A 16,097-nucleotide genomic window follows, 5' to 3' on the forward strand; every position below is an offset into this window, starting at 1 on the left:
TTGGCATCTGTAATGGCAAGGGAAGCCAGAGGTAAACGGATAAATTAACTTCTGATTATGGACCCCCTAGCAGGAAATCCAAAGCAGCAAAACACATGTTGGAAGAATTAGGGCTTGTGGATGTTTGGAGATCCAAGAATCCAACAATAAAAGATTTCACGTTTCTGTCTATGGTACATGGGTCATATTCTAGAATTGATCTGATCTGCATTTCAAAGCAGAGCCTGCATAAAGTTAGAGAGTGGCACTTCAAATTCTGGGGGGTATTCCATCAACGTAGCTAAGAATTGCCAGACTTAGGTGTAAGCTTGAAGCTTGACTAAGCTCCACCTCCCAATCTAGCTCCAAGCCGTTCCATCAAGTGAAATCAGCTGGCTCCACCTGATGCTTAGTCAAGCCTCAACTGTTAAGTCTCAACTTGTGCACGCCCACAGGGAAAATAAAAAGCCCATTCTAGTCGAGCACGGAAACTGTGAAAAATGCCGAAAAGCAAGGGAAAAGAGCGTGCAGAGATGTTCTGCTCCGCAGCGGAGCAAACCCTCCTCATGGAGGTATATGACGAATACAGCCACATAATCCGAAAGAAGGGCAATACCGAGGGAATCAATAAAGCGAGGGATGTGGCGTGGCAGAATATTGGCGTGACAAAGAAAATGAAGTATTTCAGCATCATCATGTTATATAAATCCTCCATCAAAGGGACAAAATATATGTAGACAATAATCTACCAATTGATTTCCTGATAGTTTTTGTTTTAAACTAATTTAAACTAAAATTAAAAGGAAAAGACCGCCCTAATAATAACATTCATATGAACATAATTAAAGTAGCATTATTGTTTCACTGCAATTTATGTGAAATTCTCCATATTTTATCATTTGGCAGCCCTAGTAGTAATGTTAGAAAGTAATATTCATCACATTTATCAACTGAATGTTATGCAAATCGATGGGATAGCTTTAATTTATTTCCTGCATGGCCAATTGTATAGAATTGATATCATTTTCATTTAAGCCTGTCATTTTTACATGCTGTATTTTGTCCCAGATGCTATATGTTGAATTGTTGTATTTTCATTTTATTTTATGTAAAGCACTTTGAATCACCTTGTGCTAAAATGTACTATATAAAGTTGCCTTGCCTACATTTTTGATAATAATAGGCTACATTTAATCAAAGTATTTTACATGACTCATCACATTTATCATACAATTGATGGTAGATTATTACATGAAGAAATGCAATGTTGGTTATCATTCTATAGGAAATAATCATATGACAGAATTATTGATTGTAAAAAAGTTATTATTTATCTAGAATCATTTTAGCAAATCAAGCAATTCAATGGAGACGAGGACCCCTATTACAGTAAGTGAATGCAGGTGACAGCAAATCAATCATCTATCTCCTATCAATCGGAGGCCCTAACCCTTGTTACATCAAAAGAATGATGATCTCTTTAAATTTCCTTTTATTATATTTTTTTGCTAATTAGTTTAATTTTGTATTTATTTGTGTCATTTTTTATTTTATTTCATTTTGGTGATAATGTTCTTTAATGTACTTAATATTATATAATATATAATTATTAGTATAAATAATTTCTTTAATACATTTTATTATATATTTTATGTTTATCATATTATTTTATCATTCCATGACAGTTGTGTGTGTCTCTGTTTCTGTCTATTGGCCATTCTTTGATCATAGATGGTGCTAAGCTTCACTTTTAGCCTGCTACAGACCAGGTTTGCCCGGCAGCATAAGTTACCATGGTTACTTGGCTGGCATTCACATTAGCCACCTTGGTGGAACAGGGTTGAGGCTCAGATGGAATGGAAAACTGAGCCACAGTTATGGCTTAGCCATGGTTGAGGCTTAGCCAGAGTCATAGTTTCCATGGTTACTGAGTTGGGGCTAATCTCAGCTTCTTTGATGGAACCGAACTCTCACTCATATTAGCCAGACTTGGCCATTTAAGCTTGGCTTTGCCTTTAGCCTGCTTGATGGAATACCCCCCTGAATACTGAATATTTTATTACTAACGGACTCAAGTATAAAAGAACAAATACAACTATCGACGAATACTTCACAATTAATGATAATGGATCAGAATCCCCCTCAATTCTTTGGGATGGGGCGAAGGCGATGCTGAGAGGGAAGTGTATTGAGATTGCTGTCAAACTAAACAGAGAATGAAAAGGGAAAAACAGTTGGAAAGCGATATAAAAAGACTAGGACATGAACACAAAGTGACCAGAAAAGAAAATGTATTGAAGCAATTACAAGACAGTAGAACTTCCTTAGATGAACTCCTCACACGAAAAGCTGAGAGATGGGAAATCGAGTGAGCCGGCCTTTCAACTGAGAAAAGAGCAGTCAAGCCGAATTGTTCCTAAGATAAAACACCCGACATCTTTGACCGAAGTCTCACACCCAGATGAAGTAGCTCAGGCATTTCTGATTTTTTATAATAAGCTTTATGATACACCAGAAGAAACACAAAACAAAATGAAATTGGAAGTTATGTTCAAAAATCTTAATTTAGCGAAACTGTCTGAGGCAGATGAATTAGTATCTCCTATTCGAGAAAGTGAGATACAGGACGTTATCAAGTCATTGAAAAACAACAAATCCCCACAGACGGTCTACCAGGTGAATTTTATATGGCCTTTATGGAGGAGCTTGTGCCAAAACTTTGTCAGGTTTGTAATTATGGTTTACAGGAAAATGACCCACCAAGAGTCTCTCCTATTTTTTTGCACTGTGTATCGAACTGCTTGCTGAGTTAATAAGGGCAAATTATCAGATTGAGGGAATAGTGAATGAGGGAGGCGAGATGCATAAAATTTCACTGTTTGCAGATGACGTTATGTAATGTCTGGGGGAATATGGGGAGGTTTCAGGGTACAAGGTTAATGAGGGGAAATCAGAAGCAATGACGATAACAGGACGCTGGCCTACGTGCTTGGACAGACAGGTGAAATTCAGGTGGTCAAAAGGGGGCTTTAGGTATTTGGGAGTCATTCTGACTTATACCTCAAATCAGTTATATAAAGTAAATTATGATAAACTTATTTCTCAAATCAAAAATGACTTGGAAAGATGGGAGATGCTTCTTTTGTCTTTAGTTGGGAAGGATGAATGTCCTGCCAAGATTGTTATTTCTTTTTAATGCATTACCTATCCTTGTTCCTGTGTTGTGGTATAACAGGGGACTTCTCCCACATCCTTTGGGATTGTCCGAAATTGTAAAAATTCTGGGAGAATGTGAAGCGACAAATTTGTGAGATTTTGAATTTAAATAGACCAATTGAACCACAGCAACTAATTTTGGGTACTGTATCGTTAACAGATTTAGAGAAAAATAGTGTGTTTATGCTCAGGGTTCTTTTATTGATTGCACATAAAATGATTACAGTAAATTGGCTTAAGCCTCATTCTCCCACACTGGACCAGTGGTCTCAAAGGCTTAAGAATGTAAATTGCATGGAACACATAACGGCAAACCTTCGATTCCAGACAGACTTGTATCTTGAAAAATGGTCACCTCTTATAATGTATTTGGAAAGGTGAGAATATTCAACGAGGCTAGATGGTGTACCTACAAAGAATATTCGTTCACCTCTTTGCTATTTGATTGTCCTTGTATTTTGTTAGTTTGATACCAATATGAGTATTGATACTTGTCATAATGTGTGAGACTCTGTCAAGGAACTTGATATAATATTTGTCATAATATTTTTAAAAATGTAAACAAAACCAATAATTTATTCACATTTGTCATAAAGTTTTCTTAAGGTTCCCTGACAGTACCAAGTTCTCGAAGACGCCACATGACCGCGCTTTGGTGTGATCGTACACACCAGTTTCTGGACTATTTATGGTCTTTGGGAAGGTTTTCCAAATATGAAACTTCATGAATTAAATATATAAAATATTAAGATCTAGCCACAGTCAGCTTGCTCACCCATAACGTGTTGTAGTGGCACATGGACTTTTTAAATAACCATAACTTGCTCAATTTTCTACCGATGTTCAAACGGTTTGGTTTGTTATAAACGTCAGAGATGTAGTTATTATAACACTACATATTTATGAATAATTATAACCATGGCCAGAAAGGTGCAATGAATATACACACACAAGGTATTTATGTTAAATCAATAAATGGGCTACTAAAACTCAGGATACAGAATGGCATAAGATATATGTATACTTTTATAATACTAGGAATATTACTAATATAATCCAATACTAATCCAAAACTCTCCGGGTTCTCCGGCTTCCTCCCACAGTCCAAAATCATGCAATGTGGGGATTAGGTAAATTGGACACTCTAAATTGACCATAGGAGTGAGAGTGTGGAGTGTGAGAGTGAATGGTGTGTGAATGGTTTGTCTCTATCTGTTCTCTATCTCTATCTATCTGGGTGTACCCCGCCGATAGGCGGTGTGAGATTGGCACAGCACTCCCCCGCGATCTTCTGGTGGAGGATAAAGCGGTAGATGATGACTGACTGACCTTGTGTGTGTATGTATTCATTGCATTGCATTGTATTCTGTTCTGTTTAATGTTATTTGAAGCCCATGGTTATAGTTATTCATAAATATGTAGTGTCATAATAACAACATATCTGACGTTTATAACAAACCAAACCGTTTGATCATCGGTAGAAAATTGTTATATATTGTTAAAGTTATGGTTACTTAAAAAGTCCATGTACCACTACAACACATGTTATGGGTGAGCGAGCTGACCGTGGCAAAATAGCCGCCCGTACGGACGTTCGACTCCATTGGCCAGCAGCGCGGACGAGACATCTCCTATTTATATATTTATATGTGTCTGTGTCCCTTTAAGACCATACCAACCAACGTGACGCTCCGGACACGTCCCCCTAAAACAACGTCACATGCGGAACTGTCAACATGGAGGATGGCAGAGAAGCTTCCACGAATTCACTTCTGAAAGATGGTAAAACAGTGTTATGAATTACAGCGGCGGTGTCTGTGCTGCACTTCGGAGACAATCTTTTGACACGTTATTCCCAGTTTTGTCAAGTTTTTCCACATTTGCCCGGCAGACAGCCAGCGCAAATACCCAAACACTTATCGAGCAAGCTAGCTAGCAAGTTAGGTTAGTTATATGCCTTGCAGTATTCGTGGACAGTGGTTCTACCTTAGAAAAATGTTGTTATCACTGGTTTCAGCTGTAAAAGTGCACGGATACTGACAGTAAGAAAATGAAGGTGCAGAGGACAGTGTTTGAAACAACTCTGACAGACGCGTCTTGAGAAAACAGAGAAGGCTCCACAAATACATAATCGTTTTCAAGTCTAAATAGCAGTTTTAAACATAACCGTTAACTAATATCATAAGCTGCAATATATATATATATATATATATATATATATATATATATATATATATATATCACATATCACATGTCAATGTGCACGTGTATATGACGATGCTTAAAAACCACGGATAACTAACCATTTCAAATAAATAATGCTCCAAATGTGTAGCAGGCATTTGCAGCTCTGAGACGCGGAAATGTCTCTTTTAAACACGTTGCCTGTGCAAAGTGAAGCATCAATTTCATATTTAAGGTATTCCGATCATACTGGACTTACGGTATTGGACTATTTGCGTTATCCGATATGTTGATGCATCAGAAGTGCTTGGGTCGATACCGATTTATCTATGTTTTTCCATATGCCAACTGTAGAGGTAATTTTGTATTTTCTGTAGTAAACTTAACATAATCTCATGTGAGAGGGCCCTGACCCCTCAAAAACCTTTGTCCATTAAAGCCCCAAATTATAATTTCTAAGAATTCTAATATTCTAATCATGCTTTAGAATCATTTATGTTTTAGTTTAAAGTAGATAACTGTTTAGTTAACTCAAAAAATATCAAAAAATACAATTATATTTATACTATAAATCATATTCCTGAGATTTTGTTATAGAGTTTATAGAGAAAGAACAAACTTCTTTGTCATCTGTCTTTACTGACAAGTTAAAATGCTGTGTGTTTTAGTTCATTTGGTGGGTCAAACTAGACTATTGTGGGTCATCATTACTACATAATTATTGAGAAACACTGTGATTGGTACTCATTTATACATATTAATCAAATTTGTGATGTATGCACAAAAATGATATATACATTTTTTATCCAGAAGTTTTTTGAATGATCTAAAATCTGTTCTCTGTCTAAATTAAAAATGTAGGCCCATGTACTTGTTGGAAGAAATACACAGTTTTGCTTGTGTGTATATATAGAGTGTGTAACATTTAGTAAGGCATATCATCTGTTCATCATAAGATTGATGTATTTTGTCCTTAAAACAAATTCACTATAATAAACTAAATTTCACAGTGAATGTTGAACTGCAGCTTAAAATTGTATTGCAAATTAAACTACAATTGCGATATCGTCAAGAAAAATCACATTTTCCCTTCTTCAGTGTTACTTCAGTTTTTTGTTTCGTAGTACAGTGACTTACTTTAGGAGTGAATGTATTAAATGGTTTGTTAATGTTTTGCTTCTTTGTTTGCAGCATGCTATGCTGATTTCCTGGCAGATGACTTTGATGTAAAGACGTACACGGCTCAGGCGATACACCATGCTGTTATCGCAGAGCAGCTGGCCAAGCTGGCACAGGGCATCAGTCAACTGGATAAAGAGCTTCACAGCCAGGTTCACAACCTATTATTACAACCACATTCTTTTTGGGGTTAAATGTTAAAATGTCAAATGGTTTCACAGCTTTTTTAAAACTGAGCATGTAGCTGAATGGTGGGAGATCCCATGATTTAAAACATCATCATACATAATAACAGCAGCCATCTCCATCTTATTTATTCTTTCTTGCAGGTTGTGGCTAGACATGAGGACTTGCTATCTCAAGCGACTGGGATCGAGTCTCTTGAAGGTACAGAAATTCAAATTTTGTAACTTGCACTATGATTTTTGTATTTTTTTTTTCCATTCCTGGCAGCCATTGAATTCAGTTTGTTTCAATGTCTTCAGCAGATCAATTGTACTAATTTCTAGTTTGGTTGATAAAAGTAATAATTCATGCTCTAGAGTGTGACCAAAAATCTTTGGAGTGCGACAGCATTTTTTTCGATGGTAAGACTGGTGCCCAGAGTTTCACATAGATTTATTAATGCATGGCAGCAGAATCAGCACTGACTGTCACTAAAGCATTCTGTCTTTTACGATTTAAAAATTCCGTTCATTCATCTCACTGCAGCTCTCTCTCTCTTACACACACACACAAACGCACACACACACACACACAATCCGCTGAGTTTGTCTGCGCCTTTTCTCCATGCACAGTGCGTAAAGCCTATATCAAATGATAGAGGCTGCAAAAGCGAGGAATGATAGTCATGGTATTTTTCTTCTACGAGCATCTTGGTTAGTTCAGCAGATAGCATTTGTTTGTTACCCCAGACATGGCACAGTATCAACATCATCTCCCTCCCTGTTTAAAGTCACAGTTTAAAAAATGCACACATCTTAAGGTAGGGGTGGGAATCACAGGGTACCTCATGATATGATAGGATACGACACGCAATGTATAGCAATAACATCACGATACATTGATTCTGTGATAGTCAATGTATTGCAAAACAATCATATAGTGATACGTCACAATAACTGTAAGAAAAGAAAATGTCATTGAAAAGATTTCCAGACCAACATTTGAGACAATGCAAGTACATTTTTACATCTACTCGCACATGTGTGACCACATTTGCCACATTTGCCAAACTATGGCTAAGTGCTATAGAATACGGAACAATTATCATTTCAGTATATGAATGTCATGTTACATATCTTTCAGCAGTCATAATCTCCCAACTTCTCATAATTTGATCAATGTTTACAGAATTACATGCAGGAACAGGGATTTTATACACTGCAACTGTTGCAGTTCTTGGGTTTTACCACAAGAGAGAGCCAGCTGTCCTTAGATGAAGTCTCCTTACAGTAGCTCTTAAAATCAGACTTAAAAATATTGTCTTGCTCTTTTTTTCAGGGGTCCTACAAATGATGCAGACAAGGATCAGTGCTCTGCAGGCAGCAGTCGACAGGTAAATGTATTTTATCATGGCTTGAGTTGAGCAAAGGTTATTAATATTATCATATTACTAGAGCTGCAACTAACGATTCTTTTCATAATCGATTAATCTGTCGATTATTTTCTATTGAATGTCCGTATCGCACATATATGTTAGTTATGGAGGTAGCTCCGCACCAGGAGGAGCTACGGTGGTGAGGTTTCCTGATGACGTCATCAGCAAACGGAAGTGCCTTTCCGCTTTGCAGAGCCCAGGAAATTTTTACGCAGATACACATTCTTTAGAGATGTCTGTGGCTTCACATTCTCTTGTGTGACTATTACTGACCTTTAATAAAAATGGTCTCAGATTCCATAATTGTGTATGTGATTTAAAGAGATAGTTCAGGCTTTTTGAATTGTGGTTGTATAAGGTACTATTGCCTTGTACTGACTACACACTCCCTGCTTTCTGCCGATGAGAGAAACCAACCTGAAACATGGACACTTGCCCTCACTGAAAACATGTCATATTAGACAACCCTTTCCTTCAGAAAATTTAAGTTTATGTCACTTTGTAGACTGCTTAGTCTCCCACACCGAAGTTCATAGAGGAAATGTGTGATTTTACAACATGGCAGATGGTAATCTGTTATTTTGTGATGCGTTTGATGCAGGAAATCTGCATATTGCTTACTTATGTTTTACATAATTATCACAATATTATCATGAATAATAGTTTCAGTGTGTACATTCTGTTTGCACATAATAAGTAAACATTTTCGGAAGAATCTGCGTGAAAACTAGGGATGAGTTTAAATGATACTCAGTATTGGTCCGATTTACTATCCGCTTTACTACCGGACTAATATCTGATACAATCAAGAAATCTGATATGTTGTGCACTTGGGGTGTAGCAGTACGTGTAGTCGCCTCATACTGTTTGACACAGGACTGCGGTACTGTATCAAACAGTATGAGCAAACGGTACATCTTGATGTAGGTCTGGTTTCCCTGGCTAGTTTGAAAGGTCTGAAATATCGGTATAGGCAGATATTCCAGTTAGTGATATCAGTATTAGTATCGGACAAGAAAAAGTGGTGTCATGTCATCCCTTGTAAAAACTGCTTACATGGGCTTTTAAGAAGACATTTCTTTTTTAAGGATGGTTAGTGAATGAGGTCAGATGTTGCTAAAAGTTCAGGTTGGGAGAAGAAGCTCCAGATTTTGCTTCTTCAACATACATGTCTGCTTTTCTAACTGTTAGTTCTTAATGAAAATGTTTACATCTCCCCAGGATAAGGGCTAAGATCATTGACCCGTACAACAAGATCATGGCTAGGATTACACAGCTTGCCAGGCTACAGGTGAGTCTCCACACTACATTTCACAATAATTGAATGATATTAAGGCTGCTGTTGAAGTGTTATCTGTGTTAAATATCTATACTCTGAAAGCATAGGTGGTATCGACAATTTAACCATGCCCCCAGCGTCCTGCCAGAGGGGAGAAAAAACACAGTGTTGTGGTTGTAGCCATTGTACCATGTACATGTTACGTCCTCCCGCTAACCCACAGCTGCTGCCAACTATTAGTAACCACGGCAGCGGCTGATTTGGGCGACACATCGGCCAAACTTGAACCCCCTCCCACTTGTCTGAAATTGCCGGTGTGGAAATATTTTGCCTTCCCCGTAAGTTAAACCATGGTGTGTAAACTATGTTATGCACAGGACATCTCTAACAACTGGAAAACCCTGGATTAAGTATTTAAGTAGCTTCTCACCCTATCTCAAAGGGAGAACCCAGGCACCCATGGGTTTACCACCCGTGGGAGGGACCTGTTTGCCTTGGGTAGTCCTACCACAGGCATAAAGCCCTCGGCAACTGAGCTCCTAGGATCATTGGGACATGCAAACCCCTCCATCACAATAAGGTGGCGACTCCAGGAGGGGCTAAAATATATATACATACATCCCATCAACACAAAATTAGGGATGAGATCGGTTAGTATCAGCATTTGTCCGATACTGGTCAAAATCCCTGGATCGTATATAGGACAGATAAAAATGTAAAATCTGACAGAATCCAAAAATCCTATATATCACATGCTTCACTATGCACACACTATAAAAATGTAAATAAAAATCAACAAAAGCATTTTAGCTGACTCATGTTTGGGCTGTTTAACAATATTTGTTGCACAGTTAACAAACAAGAGAATTATGTCTTCGAAATGATTCAGCACAAATGTGTTGTTAACATCTTTATAATTCATAAAAGGTCTAAAATGGCTGTATCGGACACAAATATGTGGTATTATCCCTTCCGCTAAGGGTTTTCATCTATGCTGAGTTCAAACAACGAAAGTAAAAGGATACACGTTTATAACTGAGTCCACTTAGAGTGACTGTCTAGTTTACATACAAAGTAAATGCACGGACATGTTGGCGCAAACAATGAGCGTTGACATCCTCCAAATTATGTCATGTAATGTTATGTCCATTTCTGATGGCCAGCCAGACTCAGTTGGTTCACGATGGAGAGAAAATGTATCTTTGCGTCTTAACACCCGTAGCTCTATGACACTCCGTTTTATCTACAAAGACCATTTAAAAAAAAGAAGAAGCTTGGAATCAAGTCAAAGGGCAGTCTGTCTACCGGGTAGACGTGAAAGCACACAGAAATGATCTATTTGTGATGCATATGACTTGAATGGCTCAGTGCGATGCCATGTAACGGAGTTGGAATTCCAAGTTCGGTTCCCCATGCTCTTTGAAATTCCAACTATACATGGAACACACCAGTGGACTGTTTGCCCGCTCCCTCACCAATGGTAGCTCATAAGTAGAGTGAGTCATCTTTCAACTTGAAAGTTGTAGGTTGGATTCCCGGCTTCACTAGAAATATACAAACCAAACATGCTCTTAAGGTAGTGTAAGGAGGAGTGGGGACAGTGCTAACAGCAGCAATAGATGACAATACATAACTGACAGCAGCTTTAACACTTCTGTTGCTGTGTTCCTAATCACTCAGTGCCTTATTTTACACGGAGGCGAAATTGTTCTTTGCTTGGTAGTTTTTACCAAAGAACATTTTATTTTGCATTTGCTATGAAGCTTTCCCAAACCCATAGATAAATCAATACTGTGTAGGAGGGAGATTGAGCATTTGCCCATAATAGGCACAATTTTTGTGCAGAGCACCAAACATGCAGTGAAGGCACCGGGCTGCAGCGCTACTGCATGAGCAGCTGAGGTAAATCATGATTTAATGAAAAGGCAGCTGCCAAAAGGTCAGTGAGGTACTGAGGTCTCTCTCCTGGGCTAATGGCTCAGTGTCACTCATTTTCCATGTGTGTGATATCAGTCTCAGGCTGCGTGAGCTGGTTGCGACTCAGCTCTGACCAGTCACTGGGGGAATTTCCCTCCTGGGTTTTGAAATTTGTGATGAGCTTCAATGATGGACTGTGTCCTGCAGGTGTTAACAATGGGAGACATAAAGTGAATGTAAGGGTTTTATTTTCGATTATAAAAGAAGAACAATTACTCAGCTTTAGTGTTGCCAAAACAGAGGCTCAATCACAACAACACTATACTATACAGGGTTTTTTATAGGAAAATTTAGCAAGGGGGAGCTCAGTATGGTAAGGGGGCATAGGGACCGAGCGGGGGCGTATGTGGAGCTTTTTTGAGGTAAATTTGAGGTAGAAATTGGGCTTTCTTAGGCTTTTTGAAGTACCATTATGGTGACTCATGAAGTAAGGGCAAGTAACTGAAAGTAACTTACCACAGACACAGAACATTACAGAACTCTGTATTACATCAAATATGTACTTTGGAAGCAGCTGGGGTACTATGAACAAGAAACATTTATTGGCAAGAACAATATCACTTGGGATGCACCCAAATGAAAAGTGTTGACTGAAACCGAAAATCAGGAAACACTTGGCCGGAAACTAGGGATGGGAACGACACAGCATTTTGAGAGTCAAATTGTCTGCCCTTTTTTTTTTCTTAAAAGGGTGGAGGGTGGAAAATATTCTACACTGTAGGCTACTACTTAATTTTAGGCTCAAGAACATGGCTGTAATGTCCAATATTCACATCAAAGCAGTGACCAACAACTAAACGAAACAAAAAGAGATCAATCACACTGATCTAATCACAAATAAAATCAAGAGTAAAATAGGTGACGGAGATGTGTGCGTGAGCTGTAATGTCATCCGCTGCTAAATATCAATAATACACCTGCAGCAATGTTTTTTTCAACAAATAATACCCACACTCGCCAGCCACCCGATCATCATTCATTGTAGTAGCAGTCTGATAAACATAATATGTTGTTATGGAACACAGCACCTGCGTAGATCCTCTAGGTGAATTTATTTCTGCTTCATTTCAGATCTAGTCAATATGTTAACCTACGTATTATTTATTTATTTATTTCCACCGTGACCCGCACACAATCCACCCGCTCTGCGGATTATTGGCCATTTCGGCCTAGTTTTTGTTCAAGAACACAAGCATGTCCACATGTTTTGGAAGAAGGCTAGTGCGAAGTCTGTTCACTATTAATCCCGCGGAAGAGAAAACTCTCTCCGCTGGCACGGATGTAGCAGGGATGCAGAGGTAGTTAAGCGTCCACCAGTATGCAGGATCTTGACTGGGTGAGATGCCATCTTCATTTGTATAGCACACTTTATGATGTTTATTTGAATAGGCAATGTAATAACTTGAAATAAAATGCAATTCACAAATACACATGAAAATCCCACAAGCCCCGCCCCCCGACATTTCGACTTTTTTTTCAGATTTTTTTTTTGTCAAGGTGAGCCCATGTGGATTGTCGGTCGTTTTGTCGATAAAAAGTCCCTACGGGAAAATTATCTTCGGTATAATTAATAATATAAGAATTGTTATGCCAATTCCGTTGTTGTTTTTTTAAGTCTAATTTTGTTGTTATGGCTGGGACCTGTGTGTACTTACCTCACTAAAGTCAAGGCATTGCAATTATAGTATATTACATACTTTTCTAGTCTTGATACAGTTTTGCTGTTCACACATTCACACCCATTCACTCACACTTCTGTTATCATTATTTTAGCACAATTCCCAGAAACAAGACATATTTTGCAGTGTGAATAACTTGCCATAACGACATTAGCCACATTGATCCCCTTTGATCCATTTCGCTCCTCCAGGTGGCCTGCGACCTTCTACGGCGGATCATTCGTATCTTGTACCTGAGCAAGAGGCTCCAGGGTCAGCTCCAGGGAGGCAGCAGAGAGATCACCAAAGCTGCTCAAAGCCTAAGTGAACTCGGTAAGGGCATACATCTGTCTTGACGTAATTTTCATATCTGTTTCTAAGGAAACTGTTGCTGTAGTATTCCAGTAAGAAAAAAACCTACATGTGTTCACAAGCTTCAAAACTTCAACACTTTTTATACTAGAGGTGATGATTTCTGATTTCTAAACACAGTGAATTTGACCATGTGTTTACAAAGGTAAAATGGATCTTCTTGAATAGAAATACATAGTATGTTTGTTAGGTGTTAACAGTGAGTTGTATGAGATACTGACACATGGCTACTGTCTTACATACAGCTAATTACAAATAAACAAATCTGAATAATAATATAATTCTACTCTGCACCCCCTGCTCCTTTAACTTGCATTTGAAAGTCAGGCATGCTCCCTGTGAAAACCTGGCAACCAGCAGGGACTTTAGGAAAAACTGATATTTGTCATTTAACAAACAGCTCATTCATTAAAACTGGTTATCTTGAGTATATCACTAGAATATGTTGCTGCTTTATTTCACTGTTGGACAGATCTTTCCAGCTGGAAACAGAGGTCTGTGCGGCTTTGTAGACCGTTGTTCCGTTGTTTTTTTCAATTGCCTGAAATCTTGTCAAAGCTCGACTTAGATATGAATATCTGCCAAATATTGGCTGTTGTAGCTTTGTTTTACAACTTCAGTTGCTGAGAGACATAATTGAGCAGGATGCCATTTCTGTTCACTTGCCACTTGGGTGCTGCTCTCCACAGCTTTAGAAAGACAAACTTGTGAGCCAATACAGTGATCTGCGATGTGACACACATGTGGTCACAAGGGTTTTTGTACTTTGACCAGTCACTGGTTTGTGTTTGCCTCTAGTATTATTATTTTTAAAAATCAGGACACAGATGGTGATTGGTGGCGGCCATGTTGGGATTGTTGTGTCAACCAGTGGTTGATGTAGATGCTGAGAACTGTGTGACCTTATTCTCATGTCAACAGAGGAGAAGTGACATTGATGCAGCACATATCTCTGACACCAGCCACTGTATCTTTGCACTATATTAACCTTTGTTGTCTAAAGGTATTAAGCATGATAGAGTGGGTTCACAGGCACAAGTGACCACTTCTCATACCACACCAACACACAGACAAATTCCATTGGCTGTAGAACATTTTATAAGGTCAGCGTCCTTGTGGTTCTCTAAGACAGCAACAAACACTTACCGTGGTTGTGCAACTGATTAAGAGAGCAAGTAGTCTACTATATATATGTGTGTATATATATATATGTATATATACGCTCTATATTTACTTTCTTTACATGCATATTTTGCTTCATGTTAACCCTTGTCAATAGTCTTTGAAGGAATTAAATACAAATACATTGTAAAGAGGGGTGAAGGATATATGAGCTCCTACTCATTATATTTTATCATTAATAGGTTTGTCATTTATTTTCACAATTATTTAATTAGATGATTGGTCCCTGAAATGCCAGAAAATGTAAGAAATATCATTTAAACTTCAAAATGAAGATGGCCTCAAACATCTGTCAGAGCCAAAAAACAGCACATTTGACAAACTGAAATCACGGAACTTGGTTTTATTAACGGATTATCACATTGGCTATTGTGCAGTACTTCTATAGTGGGGCAGGCCCCCCTTGTGGGGAAGCGGTGAGGTGGTTTATACAGATAAATAAATTATTATTTAGAGCTGAAACTAACGATTATTTTCATAATCGATACCTGGTACCATTTAAGAAATATAGTCAGTACTCCATTAAGTTGTGACCAGTTGAGCACACATTCATTGTAGTTCTGAGTTCAAATGTCTCGACAGACAAATTATCATGAAATTTGGTTTGCCTATTAAAACCTACTCAAGATATGCTGTAATCACTTCCTTGATCCCTTAATTTGTCCCTCCAGTTTATCAGCATGCTAAACCAAGGTTATTAACACTTTATGTCATTGTGTCCGTTTCATGAGGATGCTTACTTCTCTTACTTCTCAGGGTCTTTGATAAAATTAATTAACACACACAGTGTGAGAGTGAATGGTTGTTTGTCTCTAGTTGTGTGTGGCCCTGCGATGGACTGGCGAACTGTCCAGGGTGTACCCCGCCTATCGCCCGATGTAGCTGAGATTGGCACAGCACCCCCCGCGACCCTCTGGTGGAGGATAAAGCGGTAGATGATGACTGACTGACTGACTAAGAACACAATCTGAAATTAAGTAGGAAAAATAGGAAAATTGCATCCCACTTCATATAATGCACTTTGTGACATTTGTATCAACTGTGTGGCTTTTTTTTCTTTATATTTCTTTATATTTTTTATACTCTCCTTGAGAATTGAAACTGCTAATGGGGGGACCAGGCTTAAATTGTTTGGAAACCACTGCTGTAAACCAACCGGTTAATGCCATTACTCTCATCATTGCATGAAAAAATGACATGATAGTGTAGTGTTGTTCACTTTGTGTTCGGGCTGTAATCAACCAAACAAATTCTTAGTTGACTGAAGCCCTGAAATTTTGACTCAAATGGCACATTTCCACTGGCTCTACTTGCCTTGCCTCGGCACGGCACTTACTTAAAGTACTTACTTAACGTGGGCGGAGTCATCACTGTACGGCTGAGTGAGGCTGTGGTGACTTCGTTTTATACGCAACACACACACACACAAGTGACTAGTGACTTAGCCCCCAAACTTCTGTAGTTGTTGGAG

The 16,097-nt window shown here is 38.4% G+C and overlaps 1 protein-coding gene across 1 annotated transcript in view; it reads left to right on the forward strand.

The window, feature by feature from the left end:
- Positions 1-4,893: 4,893 nt before the first annotated feature.
- Positions 4,894-16,097, forward strand: part of cog5 (component of oligomeric golgi complex 5) — a 63,941-nt gene continuing 52,737 nt past the window's right edge. The window contains exons 1-6 of the mRNA XM_044020275.1: positions 4,894-4,977; positions 6,571-6,710; positions 6,888-6,945; positions 8,062-8,116; positions 9,380-9,449; positions 13,285-13,405. Of these exons, the coding sequence (XP_043876210.1) occupies positions 4,932-4,977; positions 6,571-6,710; positions 6,888-6,945; positions 8,062-8,116; positions 9,380-9,449; positions 13,285-13,405 (490 nt within the window). The 5' untranslated portion in view covers positions 4,894-4,931. The remainder of the gene's footprint in view (positions 4,978-6,570; positions 6,711-6,887; positions 6,946-8,061; positions 8,117-9,379; positions 9,450-13,284; positions 13,406-16,097) is intronic.

Source organism: Solea senegalensis, linkage group LG3, assembly GCF_019176455.1.
Source record: "Solea senegalensis isolate Sse05_10M linkage group LG3, IFAPA_SoseM_1, whole genome shotgun sequence".
Lineage (NCBI taxonomy): Eukaryota > Metazoa > Chordata > Actinopteri > Pleuronectiformes > Soleidae > Solea > Solea senegalensis.